Below are 21144 nucleotides of genomic sequence, written 5' to 3' on the forward strand. Positions count from 1 at the left end.
GCTTGTGTCTGGTTGCTATGATACAGTAAACCACAGAAATAAAAGGTTTAGCACAAGGTAGAGCACCTGCTCTAGATGAAGGGATGGCTAAAGCATTCTGGGAGATAAGATGGATCTGACATTGTATGTGGGATGGATGGCTCCAGCAAATTTTCATTTTTTTAGTTTAATTTAATTTTTATGCATGTGTTAATGTTTTGGATTTTTTTTTATATAATATGCCTTCCCCCTTTCTAAATTTGGACATTTTTCCTGTATCCTCATGCAAGTGCACAAGATAAATAAAACACATGCCCACTAATAAAAATAAGCTCCATAGCTCTATAAGAGTTTTAAAAATGTCACATTGAACCTTTAAGGAAACTAGACTGACCTCTCTGTTTGTCAAACAGGTGTAAGAAAACAAGTGTGAATCATTTCTTCCTACACAACAGATTGCAGTAGACTGATGGGAAAATGTGGTTAAACTGAGATGATGTTATTTTCAGGGAACCTGGACATTCATGAGGAGCTGGAGCAGTTGGTCGCCAGGTTCCTGGGTGTTGAGTCATCGATGGCTTTTGGAATGGGCTTCGCTACGAACTCCATGAACATTCCTGCTCTCACTGGGAAGGTAAGGAATTTCATTCATTTCCTTTGTTTGTTTTTTGTTCTTAACAGTACTTCCTCTTGATTTCATTACTTTTTAATATTTTTTTGTGGGTTTTTGTTGTGTTCTTTGTACCCATCCTGTAGCATCCTGTAGTTGAATTTAAGCGCCATTAACAGTTTTTACTGCGAAGAACAACACTGTTTCCTGCGTTACGCGAAAACAAGCTACTTTTTTAGATCAATGTCCAAGTTTGAAGAGTTCAGACTGTTCCACAACAAGCCAGTTTCCGGACAAAGCTTTCAAAACATCTCAAGTGCAGGGGGGGTGGGAGACTGACAAGTCCCAGCCATTGCTGTTCCAACCCCAACAAACCACACATACCAGTCTTTACTTCTGTCCTTGCTTGCCTTTTACTTCTCTTGCCAGTTTCACTTAAACGGGAAGTACAAATCTGAGCGGACAGGCGTGTGCACCTTGTGAGTCAAAGAACACATTTCCTGAAAAACGGATATATGTTTATTGCCTAAAGAGCTTACAGTGAGACTGTAAAGATTTGAGTCACTGCTGTTGTCACAAAGGTTCATAGATTTTTAACTGTACCTGTCACTTTTCCACTTGCTCGCGTCATTATGTCGTGGTGCAACCGTGTGTTGTGTAACAAGTCAATTTACTCATTGAACAGAAGAAGTGGTGTGACCTGTGTGAATGTTTGGGTGTGTTTAAAAGGTGTCAGCAATATTTATGATATCTTGAACAAAATATTTCCATCATTGAAGAGTATTTTCCTCATTGCAATCAGAACACATGGATGCCAAGTTCCTGTTTGTATGAGAAGCTCATACTCTGATCGAGAGACTTTGTATGATGGCTTTTTAATACACACAGTCCGTGCCAACTTCACACAGGCTTATGGGTTAGCTCTGGGCAAAATATTAATACTTTATAAATATCATGATATGAGACTAGACATTGACTTAGGTTTTGTGTATCGTAATATTCTAAATGGGTTTTCTTTTTTCAGGTTTAAAGGCTTCATTACAGTAAAGTGATGTGATGTGATTTTTCTTACCAGATTGTTTTAGCTATTTTTATCATTTGCCTTTACCCTCTCAGTCATTATTATTGATTTAAAAAATCATATGTAGCATATGTAGTTTATGAAAGCACTAATAGTCAACCCTACAATATCTACACGATATTTATACTGAGGTATTTAATAAAAAATACTGTGATATTTAATTTTGTTTGTATCATCCAGCCATGTGTATGGGTCCAGGTTTTTTTTTTTTTTTTTGTTTGTTTCTTTAATTTTAACACAAAATAGTCACACATTTTCAGAGTGTCTGAAGGTCCTAAAAATGTGTCTTATATTACATTTTGAAAATATTAAGCCTCAATTTATTAAGCCTTTTAATTTATTTTTGTTAAAACGAGTTAAGCTCTTCAGCGTGAAAGTTCAAGTTTGGCTTCAAAAAGCACTTTATATGTAAAGTTGAATATTATTATTATTACTCATTTGGTCGTACAAAACCACAAACCCTCCACTGAAGAGAATGCTGTCTTTTTGCACATACCTGTTGGCAAAATGTAGATGACCGAATTTTAATAACCATATTCATACATAAAACCTGCCTCTGTGCAGGACTACGCATAAAGTATACTACTCACCTGCAGCGCTTGAGTAAGATGATTTGTCTCAAAATTAGTCTTAAATTTGGTTAAAAATGATCTGGAAACGGCTTTAAAAGCATTAAATTTAAGTGTTTAAGTGTTTAAGGTTAATGTGAGCAGCAAACAAGCCTGGATCATTGTGGGTTTGTTCCAGAGGCTTCAGTTCAGTCTTCCTCAAGGAGGAATGATCTGAGCCTCGGCTGTAAAGTCATTGCTCAACACGAAAACACTCCAGCATGTGAAATCCTGGGTTTACTCTGAGGCAAATAAAGAGGGTTGAACTTAAATATTTCTCAATGTTTGTCTTTGCTGGTTAACTGTGGATTTCTCCTGATGTAAAAAAACTGAGATCATCAGCTAAGAAAACCACAACATTCATTTAAAAAATCATTCCTGTTTTTCTTCTCTTCCTGTTTTTAGGGCTGTCTTATTCTGAGTGACGAGCTGAATCACGCGTCCCTGGTGCTGGGTGCCCGCCTGTCCGGCTCCACAATTCGGGTCTTCAAACACAACAGTGGGTGACCTCCAATACTGAGCATGTTACCAAAGAACAGTTAGACGGAGTTGTACATTCGGTGTCCGTCTGTGTCAGTAACACATGGGATTAAAGTGACTACAATTAATCTTTCATCACTGTGAGACAGGATTTAGCTGTAATCTGCTTTACCCAACAGGAGAGCAAATACATTTAACATGGGTGTGAGTTACAGCGAGTTGTTTTCAGTACATGTTCTCTTACTTCTACATCACCTTCACTTCCACCTTGTCTTTGTCTTATGTACTGTGTTTAATTGCACAGTAGAAGGTGTGGCGGGATTGTTTTGGGATTAGGATGAACACACACACACAGTCATGTACACACACCAGACACCAGAGATACAGACGTACACCAAGTTCACAGTGGACACAAACACGTGTCAGTTTTAGTTTTCTTAAGGGCTGCCTGTTTCCTTCCTGTGCCCACGTTAACTAATTGGGCTGTCGAAACTCTCAGCTGCCGGCTCGCAATCTGCAGCCATAGTTTTGCTTTTTTTTAAATTGAATATAATTGCATGTCAGCTAATTTTTTTGTGCTAATTTCCAGAGGTAAACAATGCATAGTGCCTGTCCATATTCTCCTGCTAAAGTTCACATTTTTCGAAAAACCAAAAAGCCAATTTTTGGATTTTTTTTTTTTTAAAAAGGAGGAGTTTCATAAAGACATTGGATGGTTCTCATAGAAGTGAATGGACTTCAGGTGGACTTGACTGTGTACTCAGATCTGTGTGGAAACGAGGCGTTACTGTTAGTCAGGAACCAGACGGCTAAGAAAACACTCTGAATGCTACAGAGGGTTGTGATCATAAAATATTGACACTCATCCATTAATTAAACATGACTCTTGTATTTCTTGAGGGGAGTAAAATCTATCCTCAGACAACAAAAGTTTTTGGGGTTTGTTTGTATCGTAGACATGCAGAGCCTGGAGAAGCTGCTGAGAGACGCTATCGCACACGGGCAGCCGAGAACCCACCGACCCTGGAAGAAGATTCTCATCGTGGTGGAGGGCATTTACAGGTATACACACTACACTCACTCCAATGCATCTACAGTACCCTCACACACACAAACGCAGAGACCTGATGAAGTTTAATTTAGTTTTTATCGATATTTTTGAAGTATTTTTATACCACAGCTGTATCACATTACACTCTGTTTACAGCCAACGACTTGACACCCACAGCTCTCTGGGTGTGGACTCATTAATCTTTATTTAGCGTGACTTGTCTCTTTATTTGCACATTTGAGAAGAGGCATGAAAACACTTTTAAACAGTGAATAAGGCGAGGCAAGTTTGTTTATTTGACACATTTCACACCCAAAGGCAACCCAGAGAGCTTGACAGATTGGTGAAGTCAAAGTTCAGTGTAGGCCAGTCACAAAGGGCTTCAGAAATAATAATTTCAACTCAATTTCTATTTGATCTGTAAAGTTCAGTATTAGAGATGTCCAGATCTGATATCAGACATCGTTATGGGGCAGATAAAGCCATTTTTTGACAGATCAGGATCGTGAATATTATGTTATATTTATATCATGTCTATGTTTTCTTTCTTTCGTTCTTTCTTTCTATTCCCTGACTATTTAATTTATGTACATATATATTTTTAGCTTTTTTTTCTCTTTGTTTTTCTGTTTTCTTTTTGTCCTTTTACTATTTGCACCGTGGGCATGGTGAGAAACGCAATTTAAATTCCTGTATGTCTAACAAACATGTCAGAATTGACAATAAAGGTGACTTTGACTTTGACTTGAGCCTTCAGACCCCAATCTGATCATTCGTTTTATGTCAGCTGTCACAAAGGTGGTTTCTTGTCATGCACCGCAACATAGAGAACAACTTTCATTAATACTCATACACTTAGCTGTCCCTGTCTCCCCTCTGTTAACTTCCTGTGTGTGTGTGTGTGTGTGTGTGTGTGTGTGTGTGCGTGTGCGTGTGCGTGTGCGTGCGTGTGCGTGTGTGTAGAGCAACTGAGCCCCGCCTGCTGCAAAACACCACACACTATAACAAAAGCGCAGTATGAGACTGTTTATTTACATTTTCTACCGCAGTTTGAGCACTCTTTTTTTCATTTCAGCTCAGTGTGAGAGTCTCGCGTTTCGCCTTTTTCTCTGTTCCTCCTGCTCGTAGCAGAGCTGAGTTTACTACAACCTCACTCGCCACTGCAAGTACCCAAGCTCTGTGAGCAAATAACCAACGTGGCTTATGTATTTATGAAGCGTAATCTGTCCAAAAGATGTGAGCGCGACAAAAAACACTCAAGGGAACAGAGTTCATTCAGGTAACTGAGACACAGGCTGCACTGAAGCAACAAATGCTAGAGAACAGGCTACTCCCTTAAAGGGACAGACACTCCCCAAGACAGGCCAAAATGATTAAAGGGACCTAAATAGGACAAATAATAATAATAATAAGAAGAAGAAGACGATGACCAATAAATTGCAGAGCTATTCATTGATTCTTCTTTCAAAACGTGGAAAAAAGACAGTGAGCAACTTAACAACACATGGCCCCAAAAAACACTTTTCACAGTGCTGCCTCATGTTTTTGAAAAACCAATCAACCAATTTGCTTCGGTTTCAAAGGGTTAAGACCTCTGACAGCTTTAGTAAATCAATACCTTCACATTGTGACACCATTAAAGGCTGTTTTTATGACACGAACATGTCCCCATCTTCACTGTAACAGTAAACTCATTTGCAGTAAAACAATGAAGCACTTTTATAAGACAAGCTACGAAATATTACAGGTCAAAGTTCATTGTAGGAACATTTCTCTGCATTTATTTTGAACATGATGCTACATCAATGTGCTGACTTTGTATAAAACATACAGAAAAAAAGACATTTTCTTATCGTTTTAATGGCAGTCTTAGTATCTCCAGCTCACACAGTTTCCCTGCCATGATGGCAGCACTTGCTTTTATCTCCTTGTTTAAATATAGAAGAGAACAGCTGTTTCTAAGTGTGCCCACTCTCCTTTAAGCATAATGTATTCTTTGTTCTCTGCAGTGTATTTACTATAAAGGCAATCAATCCCACTGATCAATAGAGTTGTCAGAGAAACTGCCTGACATACTCAATGCCCTGTGCTAATGCAGTCTTAATGAACTTTCAATTCCACTGGGATTTTCAGAGAAAAAGCTTTAACACCTGCACACGTGCAACTAAAAACAGTGAAGGAGGAGTCTACAGCATCTGTTTTCAGCAAAGGATCGTTAACAAAATCGACTATGTGCTGAGGTATCTGTCATGTAGACCTGTGTCCTGTGACGCAGCGTATTTTTCACACTTCTGTCGTCTCAGTTATGTGAAAGAACAGCCCAAGAGAAATTTATTAGACTGATAAAAGACATGTATTAACCCTTTGAAACCTGGAGCGGCATCACTTTTCTTGTGCTGCTTCAGATGTCTTTTACAAATATTTAAATCTTTGAATCTGAGAAAAAAAATCCTTTGCATATAGTATATTGAAAATAATAATAATATTTGTTTGTTGTTTTTTTTAAATAGTGGCATCATGACAACAACCTGGCATTTAAAGGGTTAAAATTCTGAAAATTAACAAATATTTGATATTTCTGATAAGGATTGATGTTGGTTAAAAAAATAAACTCAATGAATGTAAAAATAATATTAATGTAAAATATTTTTCATAGCCTGATTTTGAAAAGCCGAGCATCCCAATATTAAAGCAGGCTCCAAGGGTTAACTAAAACATGCTGTTGCAGTGTACTTATTGTTATTATTATTGTTATTTTTACTCTTTAAAAGTCACAAGAATGCAGGAAACAAAGTCTCTGAAACTGAAATCATCTGTAAGGTGACCCCCAGATCCCTTCAGACAGACTGATAAAGGAGTGAGAAAGTCCAACATATTGAAATAAACACTATGAGGTCTAACTGTGTCATTACTGTAGATGAGTTGTGGGAATACTCTGAATTATCGTCTTCTCCTGCAGTATGGAGGGGTCCATCGTGCGTTTGCCGGAGGTCGTCGCTCTGAAGAAGCGCTACAAGGCGTACCTGTACCTGGACGAGGCCCACAGTATCGGGGCCCTGGGGCCAAACGGCAGAGGAGTGGTGGACTACTTTGGCCTGGATCCCAAAGATGTCGACATCATGATGGGAACATTCACCAAAAGCTTCGGTGCTGCTGGAGGATACATCGGAGGCAAAACGGTTAGTAGGTTAATAGTTTAAACTGAAGCTGTGAGGTTAAACAGTGGAGTGTGAAGCCTCTCATGTTTTAGAGGAAATAATGAAATTTAATAACTACAGCTCAAGCACTTAGTCATCCTCTTTGGGGACCAGTTTCCCAACTACTGAGACCCAACACATTGTGTGTCATTCCGTTTTGGTTTTAGTCAACACCGTTTACCAGCAGCAGGAAATTTAACTTCCTGTTCTCCTGAAAAGGAACAAATACAGTGTAAGCTTTCATTTTCAGTCAGCGTAGAGCTAAAAACAAGGACATTGCAGTTAGTCTGAGTGAGGAAAAATATCCATTAGGGACTGTTTTTCATTCTTCATTCTTTGTTAATTTTGTCTGTGTTCATGCAAATGGCATACATTTTGGCAAGATTGTGTATTTTTGTTTAATCTTTGAACTTAAGGCTCAGCTATTACAACAAATCTAAAGTACACAGTGTAAACAGATGTGTTACATTCATGCTGTTAAGTGCAAAAAATTGAAACCCATTCAAACTGCAATGTTTGATCCCACAGCCATCAAGGCATAAAAACATGCTTTGTTTTATTTCTGTTTCTGTAAACCATTGACACATCCCAGGCTGTGATAATCACACAAAAAATTCTACAATGCATGTAGTATATTGAAAATAATTCCCCTTTTTTCCCATCTGAAAACAAGTGGCATAGTGATAAAAACCTGGCATTTAAAGGGTTAAAATTCTGAAAATCAACAAATATTTGATATTTACGAACTGCAATTTTTGATCCAACAAAAACACGATTTGTATTATTTTCGGGTGTCATTCTAGGCTTTTGTCTCTCTCAACAATTTTGTGTTCTGTATCATGCAGCTGTCTTCTGCGTTGCCACATTAACCAAATTTGTCGTATTCCCGACGTTATTGTAAAATAAAAGACACTTTATGTGATTTCTGTCAGGAGCTTATCGACTACCTGCGGAGCCACTCTCACAGTGCGCTGTACGCCACCTCCATGTCCCCTCCTGTGGCTCAGCAGATCATCACCTCCATGAAGATCATCATGGGAGAAGACGGGACCACACTGGGTAGGTGCCACAAAATGACACCACAAATTCAAAATGACAAACTCTTGATGAATGAAAGCCACAGGCAACTACATATAACAGCAAAACTTTATAAAATAATCTGTTGACAAACTGTCACACAACTTGTGCACTACAATCAAAGTTTCATCGATCCGGTGGTGTGCTCAGCTCTTCCCAAACACATTCATTCACAGGTGTTTTGATAAAAGTTGAAAAGAGAGCACTAAAGGCAGTTTTAATCACTATCCTGTCTCAGGCAACTGGGCGATGGATGTCATATTTTTCGTTTACAGAAAGTAGACCTTTGAGAGGGCGGGTACATAGAGCAAGCAGAAATGTATATTTGATACCATGGTGAATCGGGGCTCATGATACATGGTCAGTCTGTGAGGTTTTCTTGCTTAATTTTTCTGAAATATTCAAGATTTCAGGATCACTCATCATATTTGAAACGTACAAAAATGCACATGCAGTGCTTTTGTTTTTGCTCCCAATTCTCACAGGTTTAAGTAAAAGATATAAGATTTTTTTTATGCACGTAAAAGGTTAGATATTCCACAGACCACAATCAAAAACCTGATCACATGTGTGTGATGTGTCATACCAGGTACTAACTGATTCTTTGGGGTATCTGCAACCAAAAAATGTATTTCTGTAGCACTCAGTATGTGAAATCCTAATAAAAGTCCTTTCTTCAAGATAAGACTGCACATTTTAGAGTTGCCTTGTGTTGTGACTGGCCCAATCCACACCTGTGTAGTAATCATTCTGTGTAATCAGCCTCTTGATATGTCACACCTGTCAGGTGGAGGGATTATCTTGGAAAAGGAGAAGTGCTCACTTAACACAGATTTCAACAAATATGCAACCAAACAATGAGAGAAATATGTCTGTTGAGTGCATAAAAAGTCTCAGATCTTTAACTTAAACTTGTGAGAAAGGGCAGCAAAAACAAACGCGTTAATGTATTTTTCAGTGTAGCTGCTCAGTGCTGGTTGTATTTGGCTGATGTTCCCTCAGTGACCACACGGTGGCAGTAAAAGCCTGCAGCTCAGACCTCAGTCTCCTGCAGACCTGAGCTCTGCAGCAGCTGACTCACTGACAGAAGTTATGGTCGTTAGTTCACATCAGCTTTTCCACCTTTTGTACTTTGACTCCTTCATACTGAGTGGTTTCGTTTACTTTGGAAATGTGTCACTCTAAGCCGAGCGATAAAGGCAACTATCTACGGTCAACTGGCAATTATTTACCAGCCTTATCAAACTGTGTGAACCCATTCCAGATATGTCATGCAAATGTCACAGGGGTGTTTGAGTGTCACGTGGTCATGACGACCACGGGTTCGATTCCAGCCTGCAGCCCTGATGCCGCATGTCACCCCCTCACTTTTTATGTAACAAATTTTAAACAAAACTGAAAAATTCATCCCACTTTAACAGGCTCAGGTAATGCTCTTTCTGAGACAATCCTGACAACAGTCAAAGGGAAAATCTGACCTGCAACAAATTAAAGTCGAATAATGAAATATTCATCATGCCGGCCTGTCATATCGGCAGAAAAGTTCATTTCTGGCCAAAGCTGATATTTAATTTTAAAGCCATTACCTGCTGATACTGATGACTGATGATATTATCGTTCATCCCTAGAAATTTCCACAAAATTTGTTAATCGGTCAGAGGTCGTCAGTTTACATTCTGATAGAAAAGGGTTCGCTTGAGAATCGCACGTGGTATTTGGGCTTTAGGGCTTCAGGAGTGGGGATATTACCTCAGCAGCACAGCTGGTGGTGACGACTGAACCTTCAGCTGTCTTAATCTGTCTGGATGTGCATTTTTAAACCTAACGTGCGGACCGTTCTCTGCCCCGGTCCGATTCAGCCCGGGCTGATGTGAGGTCTTGACGTGGTGGTATGTTGACTCCTCTACCCTTTTCGCTTTATGGCTTTCAGATGTGTGTTTCTTTGTGTGCTTCTTTGCCTTCACGCTGGGTACAAAGCAGCGCGGTGCTGTGGGCCAGAGATCTGTTGGACTCATCTCCTACACACACAAACAGGTCACCGAGGCTTGTTATTCTTGCAGGGCGGCACCCCTTTTACTCTTTACGAGGCTTGATTGATGCAGCCTCCTTTTAAATGCAGACTTGAGATCAGATTACCTTCCTTTAATCATTAGGTACAGGAATAAACAGTGGTGGAGGAAGTATTCAGATCCTTAGCTTAAGTAAAAATTAAAAAATATTACAAGTTTACAAGTTCTGCATTGAAATTCTACTTAAGTAAAAGTAAGTAAGTATATTTAGGAATAAGTGCTTAAAGAATTAAAAGTAGAAATGCAGAAAACTCTAAAAACAAAGAAACAAAACAGCCCAAAACTAAACAAAAAATGTAAAATTATTAAAAACAAAAAAAGAAAGAAAAAGAAACATGTCAACACTCAAACAATTTGAAGAAAAATGTTTATTTAACTATTAAAAAGAGAAAAACACACAACAAAACTCAAACTTATAAAAGAAAAACACTTAAAATAATTAAATAAAATAGAAAAACACCTATAACTCAAAAAAAACTTTAAAAAGTAAAAAATACACCCCAACACTTACAATTATTTAAAAAAGGAGAAACAAAAACCATCCAAAAAATTCAAAATCCAAAAAAAACAGAAAATAGAGAAAGACGTATATATTTATCAAAATAGTTGGCAATTAATTTTCTGTGAATCAAGTGATTGATTTAACAACTAATCATTGTTGCTGTACTTGGTTGAAGTGTTTGGTAGAGTAACTAACAACAAAACATTACATTTCATCAACTCTTGTTGGTGTTTTTATGTAAAAATACCAATCTTTAGTAGCTAAAATGTTCAGATCAGTGGAGTGAAGTACAAAGTACAGTACTTCCCTCTCAAATGTAGTTGAGTGAAAGAATAAAGAGACACGAAAAGAAAATACTCAAGTAAAGTACCTCAAATTTGTACTTGAGTACAGTACTTGAGTAAATGTACTTGGTTACATTCCAGCACTGGGAATAAACACTAAAACTTTACAGATTGTTCCACAATCATCAGCTCGTTCCCAAAACCGAGAAAAGAGAAGAGAGGACCAGACTGACCTTACAACAGCCCGACAAGTTTTCCTGGTAGTCGACTAACAATGACAGTCTGATTGGTTGCAGCCCTATCACTGTTTGAAATTCAGCCCTTTGAAGATTCGACGCTGACACAAAGTCAAAGTGACAGTTGAGCTGCCTGCGAACAGTTTGTTTCTGCGTTGGAGTGGCTGCTCAGGGTTCCTGGCACAGGCCCGCATCAAAATGGACATTTTGTTGTTTGAAGCTCACATCAATCAAACATGTCGATGGGTTCAAGACGGGCAATATGAAAAGAACGTCTAAGTGCAAAATGCCTGAATATCATATGTTGCTGTTTTTGTGCCAACTGATCACTCAGTGCTGAGAATAGCTTTGGATTCTTCGACTGTGGAAAAACAACGTCTGGATAAATATAATGTCAGACTTTGTTGTGTCTCGGGGGCGCTTTGAAGCCGTGGTGTTTCTGCTCTGTTTTTCAGCACAGCCAGGCAGATGCGTGTTGTTGCTGTTGGCGCTTTGTGCCATATGGTTATTTGTTTGGTTAAGATGGTATCTCTGGAGGCTCGGCCCCGAGGACTCAGCGAGTGGATCCACAGTGTGTATCAGACTGACACGTGAGGATTGATGCCTGTGTAGTTTCAGCCCCTTGACCTCGACCTTAAAGGATCCTGTTTGTCGTCAAAGCAAAGTGGTGCGGCGCTGTTTCCAAATAACTGTAGGACACGATAAAAGACATTTACTGATGAGTCTTACACTCACTCTAGTGATTTGTTTTTTCGGTTTGCAGGACTTATATCAGCTTCATAAACCCTCTGGAAGCTGAGCAAACTGACATGATTTCTTTTTAAAAAACTTGGGGGAACTAGGGCAATGAACATTTAAAGAAAATACCTAATATTAGCACAAAATAAGTTTAAAAAATAAAGTGAAACGTGAACGTAGGAGATGACAAAGATATTTAAATAATGGCAGAACAGAAAAAATCTGTAATATATAGTGAAATTAGAAAAAATAATTCTCATTTGGTAGAATAAAAGCATGCAAGGTGTAAGTGGTGGTGGCCTGAGAGGTGCAACAAGAGAGCGAATCAAAAAGTAACCAGGACAGTCTGAACCTGCTCACGCAGACTGACGAGGTCTAATCAGGCAAATGAAGTGAAAACACCTGTGCAGGTGCTCCATGGCTGAGAAAAGCCTCTATGGGGTGTCTGCAGGTCCTTAAAAAGTCTTTACAATATCTTAAATTCAGTTTTGCAAATATTAGGCCTTTAAAGTCATTAAATAGTCTTACACTTTATGAGGTCTTAATTGCCACAAAGATTTGACCTAACTTGATTTATTCAACTTTCAATTACTTTTTGTCAAAATGAGTCAAGCTCTAAAAGTCCTAATTTCTGATGTAGTAAATCTTTACAATTTCCACTGAACCTAGTACTGTCTTTTTACTTTATACTTGCACTTGACCTGTTGGCAAAATGTAGATCAACCTACCTTTGCATCAGAGTTCATATCCACGACAAACCTTTATTCATACATACAGTGTTTGAATAAGAAGAACACAATTTGTTGAGTTTTAAATCTGCATTAAAGCATTAAATGGAAGTGTCTGAAACCTGCAGACACCCCGTTTTAATCAGACAAGCTGCAAACGGATCGATACTTTTTGCTGAAGTTGTCCTCTTGCAACAGAAAAACTGCTATATTGTAGTTTTATTGTATATTGTAGTTTTTGGAAATGCAGTCAGTATTCCTGGTGTTGAGCTACAGTGACAGCAAAGGAAGGCATTCTCTGGCATTTAAAAACTCTGAAAATGACTGAATATTTTGTAATAAAAAGACTTAACTCCAAAAAAAAAGGAAAATAATATCAATTTGTATTGTTTTGTGGCAGTTTACAAAGAGGACAGGGAATGCGAGGTAGTATTTGGAAAATAATTCATTTTCTGTGTTTTTGTGTTTTTGTCATTTGAAAAAACAGTGGCATTTTGTAAAGACATTGGCATTTAAAGTGTTAAAAATTCTGAGAATGAATGACTATTTTTTGTTTTTATGATTGGGATGGAAGTTGGTTAAAAGACTGAAACCAGAAAAGAAAGGAAAATAATATTATACAGTATTTTTAAGGCAGTTTTAGGAAGAGGACATTATTGTCTTAGGAGGCAGAATTGAGATAATTGTTTTTCGGGGGCCTGATGGTTAATGTAGTTTCTTCATCAGTTGTAAACGTAGTCAGTATTCATGGTGTTGAGCTACAGAAACAGTTAAAAGGTGTTGTGTGTTTTTCTGCTTTTTCCAGGTGCCGATCGCCTCAGACAGCTGTCAGAAAACACCACATACTTCCGCAGGAAACTCCGTGAAATGGGCTTCATCATCTACGGAAACGATGACTCGCCTGTAGTACCCATGATGCTCTACATGCCTGCCAAAATTGGGTATTTGATTCTCCTCCATTTCATATTATTTGATATATTTTTAATGCTTTAAACCTCAAGGATAATTAGCATAGCTAATCTTTTGATTCTCCAAATGATTTCATATTTGGAAAAGACATAAAGACTCTTAATGAATGTTCTTGCTGTTGTCCCTTTTCCAAATATAATCTGTTTATGACTTCAGTTTCACACATTAAAGAGAGCGCCCGTTAAGATGTGGTGGCGGTGGTGGAGAGGTCACATCATCACGCGTCTGATGTCGCTGTTTCTTTTCAGGGCGTTTGGTCGGGAGATGGTGAAGAGAAACATCGGCACGGTGGTCGTCGGCTTCCCGGCAACACCCATCATCGAGTCGAGGGCACGTTTCTGCGTTTCTGCTGCTCACACCAGAGAGATGCTCGACACAGTAAGTCATCCAAAAATCAGTCCAAACACGTGAAATCCTGTTTCTGTGTTTATTCTAAATACTGTGGAAACTGCTTAAAGTGATCACTTCTTTCTGGGCCAATTTGATCACAATAAGTGATTGATTATTATAAACAAACTAATTTTTTTATTTTCTTAATTCCCACGCTGATTACCACCTGGTTGATATTTGTCTATTTGGTACATGAATAGAAAGTAATGACACAGACAGCTTCGCTATTTTATTGACATAATTAACTGTTGGACGACCGTATCGAGCTGATCTCGTAATGTGAACCCGGCACTGTGGCAGACGCATAAAGTAGGGGGCGACCAATGGTTTTTCACGGTCAATACCTATACCGAGTATAAGTAGTTAATGAGACTAATAATCAATATTTGGAAATGATATGCATTTATAATAAAAAATGAAAATATTTCTCTCAATATTTAGAATTTGTAATTGAACAAACTCTAACACAAAACGTTATTTAAATGCCTTTAGCAAATGTTTAATGAAACATTCAACATCATAAACAGCAAGTTCCCTGCAATGTTTTTCATAAAGTTCAGTGAAAATTTAAAGAAAAAATGAATAAATAAAATAGTTCTCTGAGGTTTTACAAAATAAAAGTTTCTCCCACGCTGACACTTTATTTGCATGTATTGCAGTCTGCCTTTAGACTTTTTCCTTACTTTTATCGACGGTCATTGAAATAAAACGCTGATACAGATAATTGGCAAAATGGCAAATATCGGCCTTGATAATCTGTCGACCCCTATTCTTAAACCCAGCATACTGTGTGCGATTTTGGGCTGCCGCAGCGAGAGACGGCCATTGTGAAACAAACATGGTGATATCTTTGGTCGTGGCTCTAAAACGGTGGTCCTACGTCGCACAGTGAGAGACGTTGAAGTTGTCCCGGTCGTGCAATCAAAGACAGCCTGAGATAAAATTCTGCAGAAATTTGGGATGAGACTCTCACTGTGTGAATGCTGTTACAACACACGTCTACTGACCAACCAATAGACAAGCAGCATGAAATGACGCACTGATCAGCGCCACTGCTAAATGCAAGTGGATGCTAATAAATATTTCGAGCTCTCGTCGCAAAATTTGTATCCGAAGGTGGCCTATTTTCCCGCCACAACCACATCCACAATATCCTGCTCTTCTTCTGACTTTTTCTGACACACAAAAGCCTCTAAAGCAAGGGCTGGATTCGTTTGTTTATGATTTGCTCACCACCACAGCGGCGTTGATGGATGATGCACACAGTGTTTTTTTGCTTGCGTATTGACATCGATGGACGTAGGTCGTAGCCTACGATTCAGTCGGTGATGTCATCGTACAGTCTTCATACATCAGACTTGATTATTATTAAAATCCATGTCGCAGAGTGTCGCCGCATTAAACTTACAAGATCTCTCAGTCTGCAGGAGGCTTTACTCTGAGAAAGTGTCCACTCGCAGGGCGAACAACACATTTTTATAATGAGCATGAAAATCACTTTAAAACAGGCATTAACCTTTAAAAATCTGTGTATTTTTGGTGAAACATCAGCAAAAACTGGAGAAATGCCTCTACACATATTTCCTGTACTGTCACGTCTTATATGGATCAGTAAGACGATCGCCTCTTTCTGTATCGGGGACGATGAGTAAAACTATTCTTGGACAATCTGGACTCCATGTTTCTATCGAGCGCTGCCATCTCCAATATACAGCTGCCACTCAGCCCTCATTCATCATCCAAGATGTAAAGAGATCTCTGATTGAAGTCTTTAAGGGATGTTTTTGCAGGACAGATATTTATTGCTGAAGGCTTAATTTTATCCTCGACATGATATACGAGTTTGTTTAGATTCATGGATCCAGATCTGTCTGCTGACTGACAGTTTTCTATGTACTGTGTCTGTCCACATACTCGGAGTGTGAGTGCGGCTCCCAATGTGTCCTTTATTATGAAGGAACTTGGAAGGCCCAGCTGTCTCCAAGTATTACAGCGTGGCTCAGACGCAGACTTTTATTTGAGCTGCTCTGTCTCTCCAAAGACACTTCATTCATCTTACTGAGGAGCGTGTCAACACCGTTTGTAATAGTCCATTTAAAGGGCATCAGCCTGCCTTTGTAGAGCACTTCCAGGAGCCGCTTTTTCCGTCTTTGCAGCAGCCAGCTCGCTATTTCTCAAAGCGTGGAATCAGAAAAAAGGTCAGGAGGAAGGTAAATTGTTTCCAGGTGCCCCGCAGTGTTGCAATGCTGATACAGTCTCTTGTGGAGAGAAGTTTCTGTTCAGTTGTGGTTCATGCAGGAAGACTTCTCTGCACCTTAGCTCTCACAGCCCTCCTCTTCCTCACCACCTCGACATGCTGAGTGAAAATCCAACTGTGATTAAGACTCTTTCAAGTTCTCAAGATGTGTGTGAAATCTGCTCATCTTTTTATCGTCTGTCTTCACTTTATTGTTATTAACATAAATAACAGGGGTGCACAGTCATATCTGCATATCAATGGTATTAGAAAATATTGCCTTAAAATAATATTGGAATCTGCCAGCATGCTGACAAAGTGAACTCAGTTATAAAACATCAACCCTAGATTAAAGTATTTTTCTTATTTTGCACAATGAATGAATGTTACATACATTAACCTTTTGAAACATGAGCAAACTGGCTTGTTTTCTTTCAAAAACATGGGAAGACGGGAAGAAATGTTCCAAAATTAGCAAGTAAAAAAAGTACAAGAAAATTACCTGAAAATTTGTTTGAAAAACAACCAAAATGGTGAAAAAAAACTAAGACTCACACAAGACAAAGTGAAGAAGTGAACATTAGTTTTTCCTTAACTTTATTTCTTTTTTCCCTTGATATTTCCCGAGCCTTTCTAAAAATAAACGGTAAAAAGTACAAGAAAATTACCTGAAATTTTGAACTCATAAATAGATAGATGAAATATATTAAAAAATGATCAGGAAAAGTGCATAAAAATGATCAAATTAGTACAAAATTTTAAATATTTTATCATGATAACTTTTTTAAATAGTTTTCTAAATTTCTTGCAATTTGTGAAACATTTATTTCTAACGTGCTCATTGCCTTGAAACAACTCACAACAATTTGCTGCCGGTTCAAAGGTTTTAATGTGAAAGGCATCTGAAAGCAGAACAAGGAAAGTGATGTTGCTCCAGGTGTCAGAGGGTTAAAAAGTATTGTATTTTATGTCTCTATCTGCTGCTGCACCATCATTATAAGATTGTTAATTAATGTTAATACAGAAGAGACTTAAATATCACTAAAACTAAGTAGGAAAAAATGGATATATTGATCTCAGTATCAGCTGTCGGCTAAATGAGATCGGCAGATTGGATATCGGAAAAAAAATCTGATGTCGTGCATCCCTAACAAAAATGTATTTTGGATGAAAATTAATTGAGCGTTCCTGCTTTTTTGTGCCAGGCGCTGGAGGCCATCAGTGAAGTGGGCGACCTGCTGCAGCTCAAATACTCCAGACGTGAACAGCCGCTTCCCTCGCTCGGGTGGATGGCCGAGGAGAGTCTGCTTCAGGACTGAGCCGCGCATCAGATCCACCACACACTGCCCCTCTTTTACTTCACCGCTCCTCCTCTGACATCCCTCGTTTTCCTCTGAGCCAGTCTCTCCGCCTCACCACATCTCCTCACGTCAGACTCACCAGAACCAAAGTCTCCACAGGTTGACCCCGTTAAGAGACCTGCACACGGGCGCAGCTCGTTAGCCTGCGAACTGTGCAGGCGTGGACCAGAGTCCCCCACGTCTTTCTGTGTGTGTCCGTTTTTGCAAAGAGTCTTAACCAATAACTGTATATAAAGATGGACAACGCGTCTCCAAATCGTCCTACTGCACAAAAGTGAGGCCAAAATATCTCGAACACGGCCGCTGCTGTCTTGTTCTGGTGAAATCATTCAGCGCAGGAGTCTGCGCAATATCGTTTTCTGCGTTGTGAGGTCCAACCAATCACGAGCAGCGCAATTGATCCCAAGCACGCCGATTGGCACATACAGCTGTCCAAAATGACGCTAAACTCCCCTTTTATTGCTTCAAATAATTAATTAAAACCAAAATTTCCAGAAATAACCATTTAAATCGCTAACCGAACAATGGAGCTTTGACCGATTCATCAGTGAAAAAAAAACAGAACTTGTCGGTTAACAGGTTAACAAGAGTCGGCTATCGGTCACAAAAACAAATGTTGAAATTTGCATCCCTAACTTAAACATACATAAGTGTGATAAGAACTTAAAATAACAGAAACCATATGAACATTTTATTTGACTTTTCCCATCCAGGGGGCGAGCGAAACGTTTAGGCGTCACTTTTGAGGAGCTGATTAGTCGTCCGTCTTTATTTCTCTGGTCCTAACTTATTGTGACTGCACCGCTCTAACGTCTTATTCCTGTGCGCACATCGAATGTGTATCTTATTTGTGCAATAACAACAACTCGGAGTTTCTTTGTAATTTGCCATGAGTTCCTGCTCGTGCACTTGGAGAAAAAAGAAATGTGATCGTAGCTGCTGCTATGACGACCACAAGAGGAAAAAATTATATATGTAAATATTATTTATCCCGACGTTGGTGACGCTGCCTGGGGGCGGCGTCCCAAAACCTCAAAGAGAGATACATTTTTCACAGGAGTAACTTTAACTGATGAACTCCGTATGTATTTATCTCATGGCTTTTTTTTTTTGTTCCTAATCACTTTTACTTGAACAGAGAGAAAAGAATATCGGGTTCTTTCCCTATAACCAAAGGATGTATATGTATAAATAAGTTTTCTACCTTTTCTCTTAAAATGCAAAGCAGATGTTCCAAAAAAGAAAAAATGGTGTAGAAATCCCAGGGAGCAAGGAATATTTTTTACTGCTTATTTTCTAGAAATGTTTTTCAGCCTTATTTACTGTTTACACCTGCACTCAGAAAACTTGAGCCCAGTGTCTTTAACATTTCTACCAGCTAACGAGTTTCACGCGTGATTTATCTTTTTGCCCGCCTTCTCACTCAAGTGCTTTCATGTGAATCAGCGTCGACACGATCTCCGAGCACGATGACACGCTGTAACTCAGATCTGTATGTATGACGATGTGCCGCCCGCGCTCATCTGATTTACAGACGGCTTTATTTATTTATGTCATCTTTCTTTTTGTGAGATTTTTTTATCTGAAAGGCAGCTCCAAATGCGTCCCGCTGTGTTTAAACCGACTACCTGCACGTCTGAACTTCAGTGCTCAAACTACTGACAGGCATCGAACATGCATGGATGATGTAGTCGCTGAAATGTGCAAGAACTGTTTGGGTATGCCTCCGATGTCGTTTTTTTATTTATCGTCTGTGGTTATCGTCTGGAGTTACATTCCATATCGACCTGCTCTCAGCGGTTTACTGTTTTTGTCCGACTTTTCTGTGTGACGTCGCCTTAAAAACATCCTGTCCATGTGTGTGTTTGTGTTCTGTCATTTAATCAATGTGAATTGGAGTTTAGACCAGGGTTCCCACAGTCAAGGAAAACCTGGAAAAGTCATGGAATTCTGCAATTTCTTATTCCAGGGATGGAAAAAAATCACTAAAAGTTATTGAGATTTTTGGAAAAATCATAAACTTAATTGTTACAGTAATCTACAGTTTAACCTGTAATGTTCTGTAACATTAGAGCAAATTTATTTCATTCAAGTGAACTTTTGATGTATCGTATCTCTGATACGTGTCGACTTTGCAGCACGATTTATATTTCAGCATCAACATTGCGATGCACAATAAGTGCATCAAAAAATGTGCAGTGTCGAGTAAGACGGGTTGCAAATATACTGTTGATAATGTAAATCCTGATATGACAGTTGATGCAGAGTTCCCGCAGGTCTTTAAAAAGTCTTAAAATGCATTGAATTCACTAATATAGAAATAAGGCCTTCATTACTATTAAAATGTCTTAAATTAGTATTTCAAGAGTCTTAAAATTGCTCAGACATAACAAGTATTGCATTGCAATGATGCCGTTTTGTTTGTTTTTTTTTCAATTTTGGTTTCTATAAAATGTATCTGAATTTTCATCCCTGGCGAGTTGGGACTTTAAAAAAGTCTTAAAAAATCCTAAATCTGAACAGCCTTAAGATGTAGAAACCCTGAGTTGACGGTTATCACTATGTGTAAATTTGCTTAGCTACGATTTTGATCAAAAATATACCAGTGAACAGAGAATCTCACTTTTAGGCCCCCAAAACACCGTAACAAAAGTTTAACGTTGCATGCAAGAACCGTTGCCATGTAAACGGCCCCTGATGTCAGCCCAGCCTTCCTCTTTATGACAGGTTATGTGTTATGTGACGTACTGTGGCAGCGTTTGTTGTTGAAAGTGCCACAGACACACTGAAGCTTGTGCTTTTCCAGATTTTACTATGGAACAGTCATGGAAAAATGTTAAATTTTTATCCATGCAAACGTGTGGGAACCCTGGTCGTCAGTGAGAAAGCTGCATTTTGTCTGCCAACGTGATCATTCCTTTAAATGTTCATCAGTGATTAGAGCTGGGGTCAGCAGAAATCTGCAAAAAAAAATGTGAAATACACCCTCCTCCTGTAGCTCCTCCCTCTCTGTCCTAAGCCCCTCCCACCAGACAACCATGGTTCTATGCACATGCTTCATACTGTAATGCTGTTTTTCCAGTATTGATTTATTTCTCCCTGTTTCTCCTTAGAGGAGGGCAAAAAGCATAACATTACAGGAATGAAGTCACAATTTCAGAAAAAAAGTCGATCTGTGACTGAGTTAAATCTCATGAAACGACAACTTTATTTCTCTTAAAATTACGAGTTTAATCTCATAATATTACGACTTTTGTTCTCGTAAATTTACATGTTAAATCTCACAATATTATGACTTTTATTCTCGTCGATTTACAAAATTAATCTCATAATATTACAATACATTTACAAACTTAATCTTGTAAAATTACAACTTCATTCTTGTAAATTTACAGTTTTCTTTCTCATAATATTACAACTGTTTTTTCAAAATTGCAGCTTTATTATGACTTTTTTTTCTTGACTTTTATTTATTTTAGCATGTTCCTAATCCTTTGTCGTGCTGAGGGACCTGTCAGGGCCAGATTGTTTAATGTCTGAAAACGGAG

The 21144-nt window shown here is 38.6% G+C and overlaps 1 protein-coding gene across 1 annotated transcript in view; it reads left to right on the forward strand.

The window, feature by feature from the left end:
- The window catches only part of sptlc2b (serine palmitoyltransferase, long chain base subunit 2b), a 33410-nt gene extending 12416 nt beyond the window's left edge, over nucleotides 1-20994 (forward strand). The window contains exons 5-12 of the mRNA XM_042503018.1: nucleotides 489-613; nucleotides 2684-2777; nucleotides 3715-3820; nucleotides 6769-6988; nucleotides 7939-8065; nucleotides 13446-13581; nucleotides 13858-13987; nucleotides 17441-20994. Coding sequence (XP_042358952.1) covers nucleotides 489-613; nucleotides 2684-2777; nucleotides 3715-3820; nucleotides 6769-6988; nucleotides 7939-8065; nucleotides 13446-13581; nucleotides 13858-13987; nucleotides 17441-17554 — 1052 coding nt within the window. The 3' untranslated portion in view covers nucleotides 17555-20994. The remainder of the gene's footprint in view (nucleotides 1-488; nucleotides 614-2683; nucleotides 2778-3714; nucleotides 3821-6768; nucleotides 6989-7938; nucleotides 8066-13445; nucleotides 13582-13857; nucleotides 13988-17440) is intronic.
- The last annotated feature ends 150 nt before the right edge of the window (nucleotides 20995-21144 follow it).

This window comes from Plectropomus leopardus, chromosome 16, assembly GCF_008729295.1.
Source record: "Plectropomus leopardus isolate mb chromosome 16, YSFRI_Pleo_2.0, whole genome shotgun sequence".
Taxonomy (NCBI): Eukaryota; Metazoa; Chordata; class Actinopteri; order Perciformes; family Serranidae; genus Plectropomus; species Plectropomus leopardus.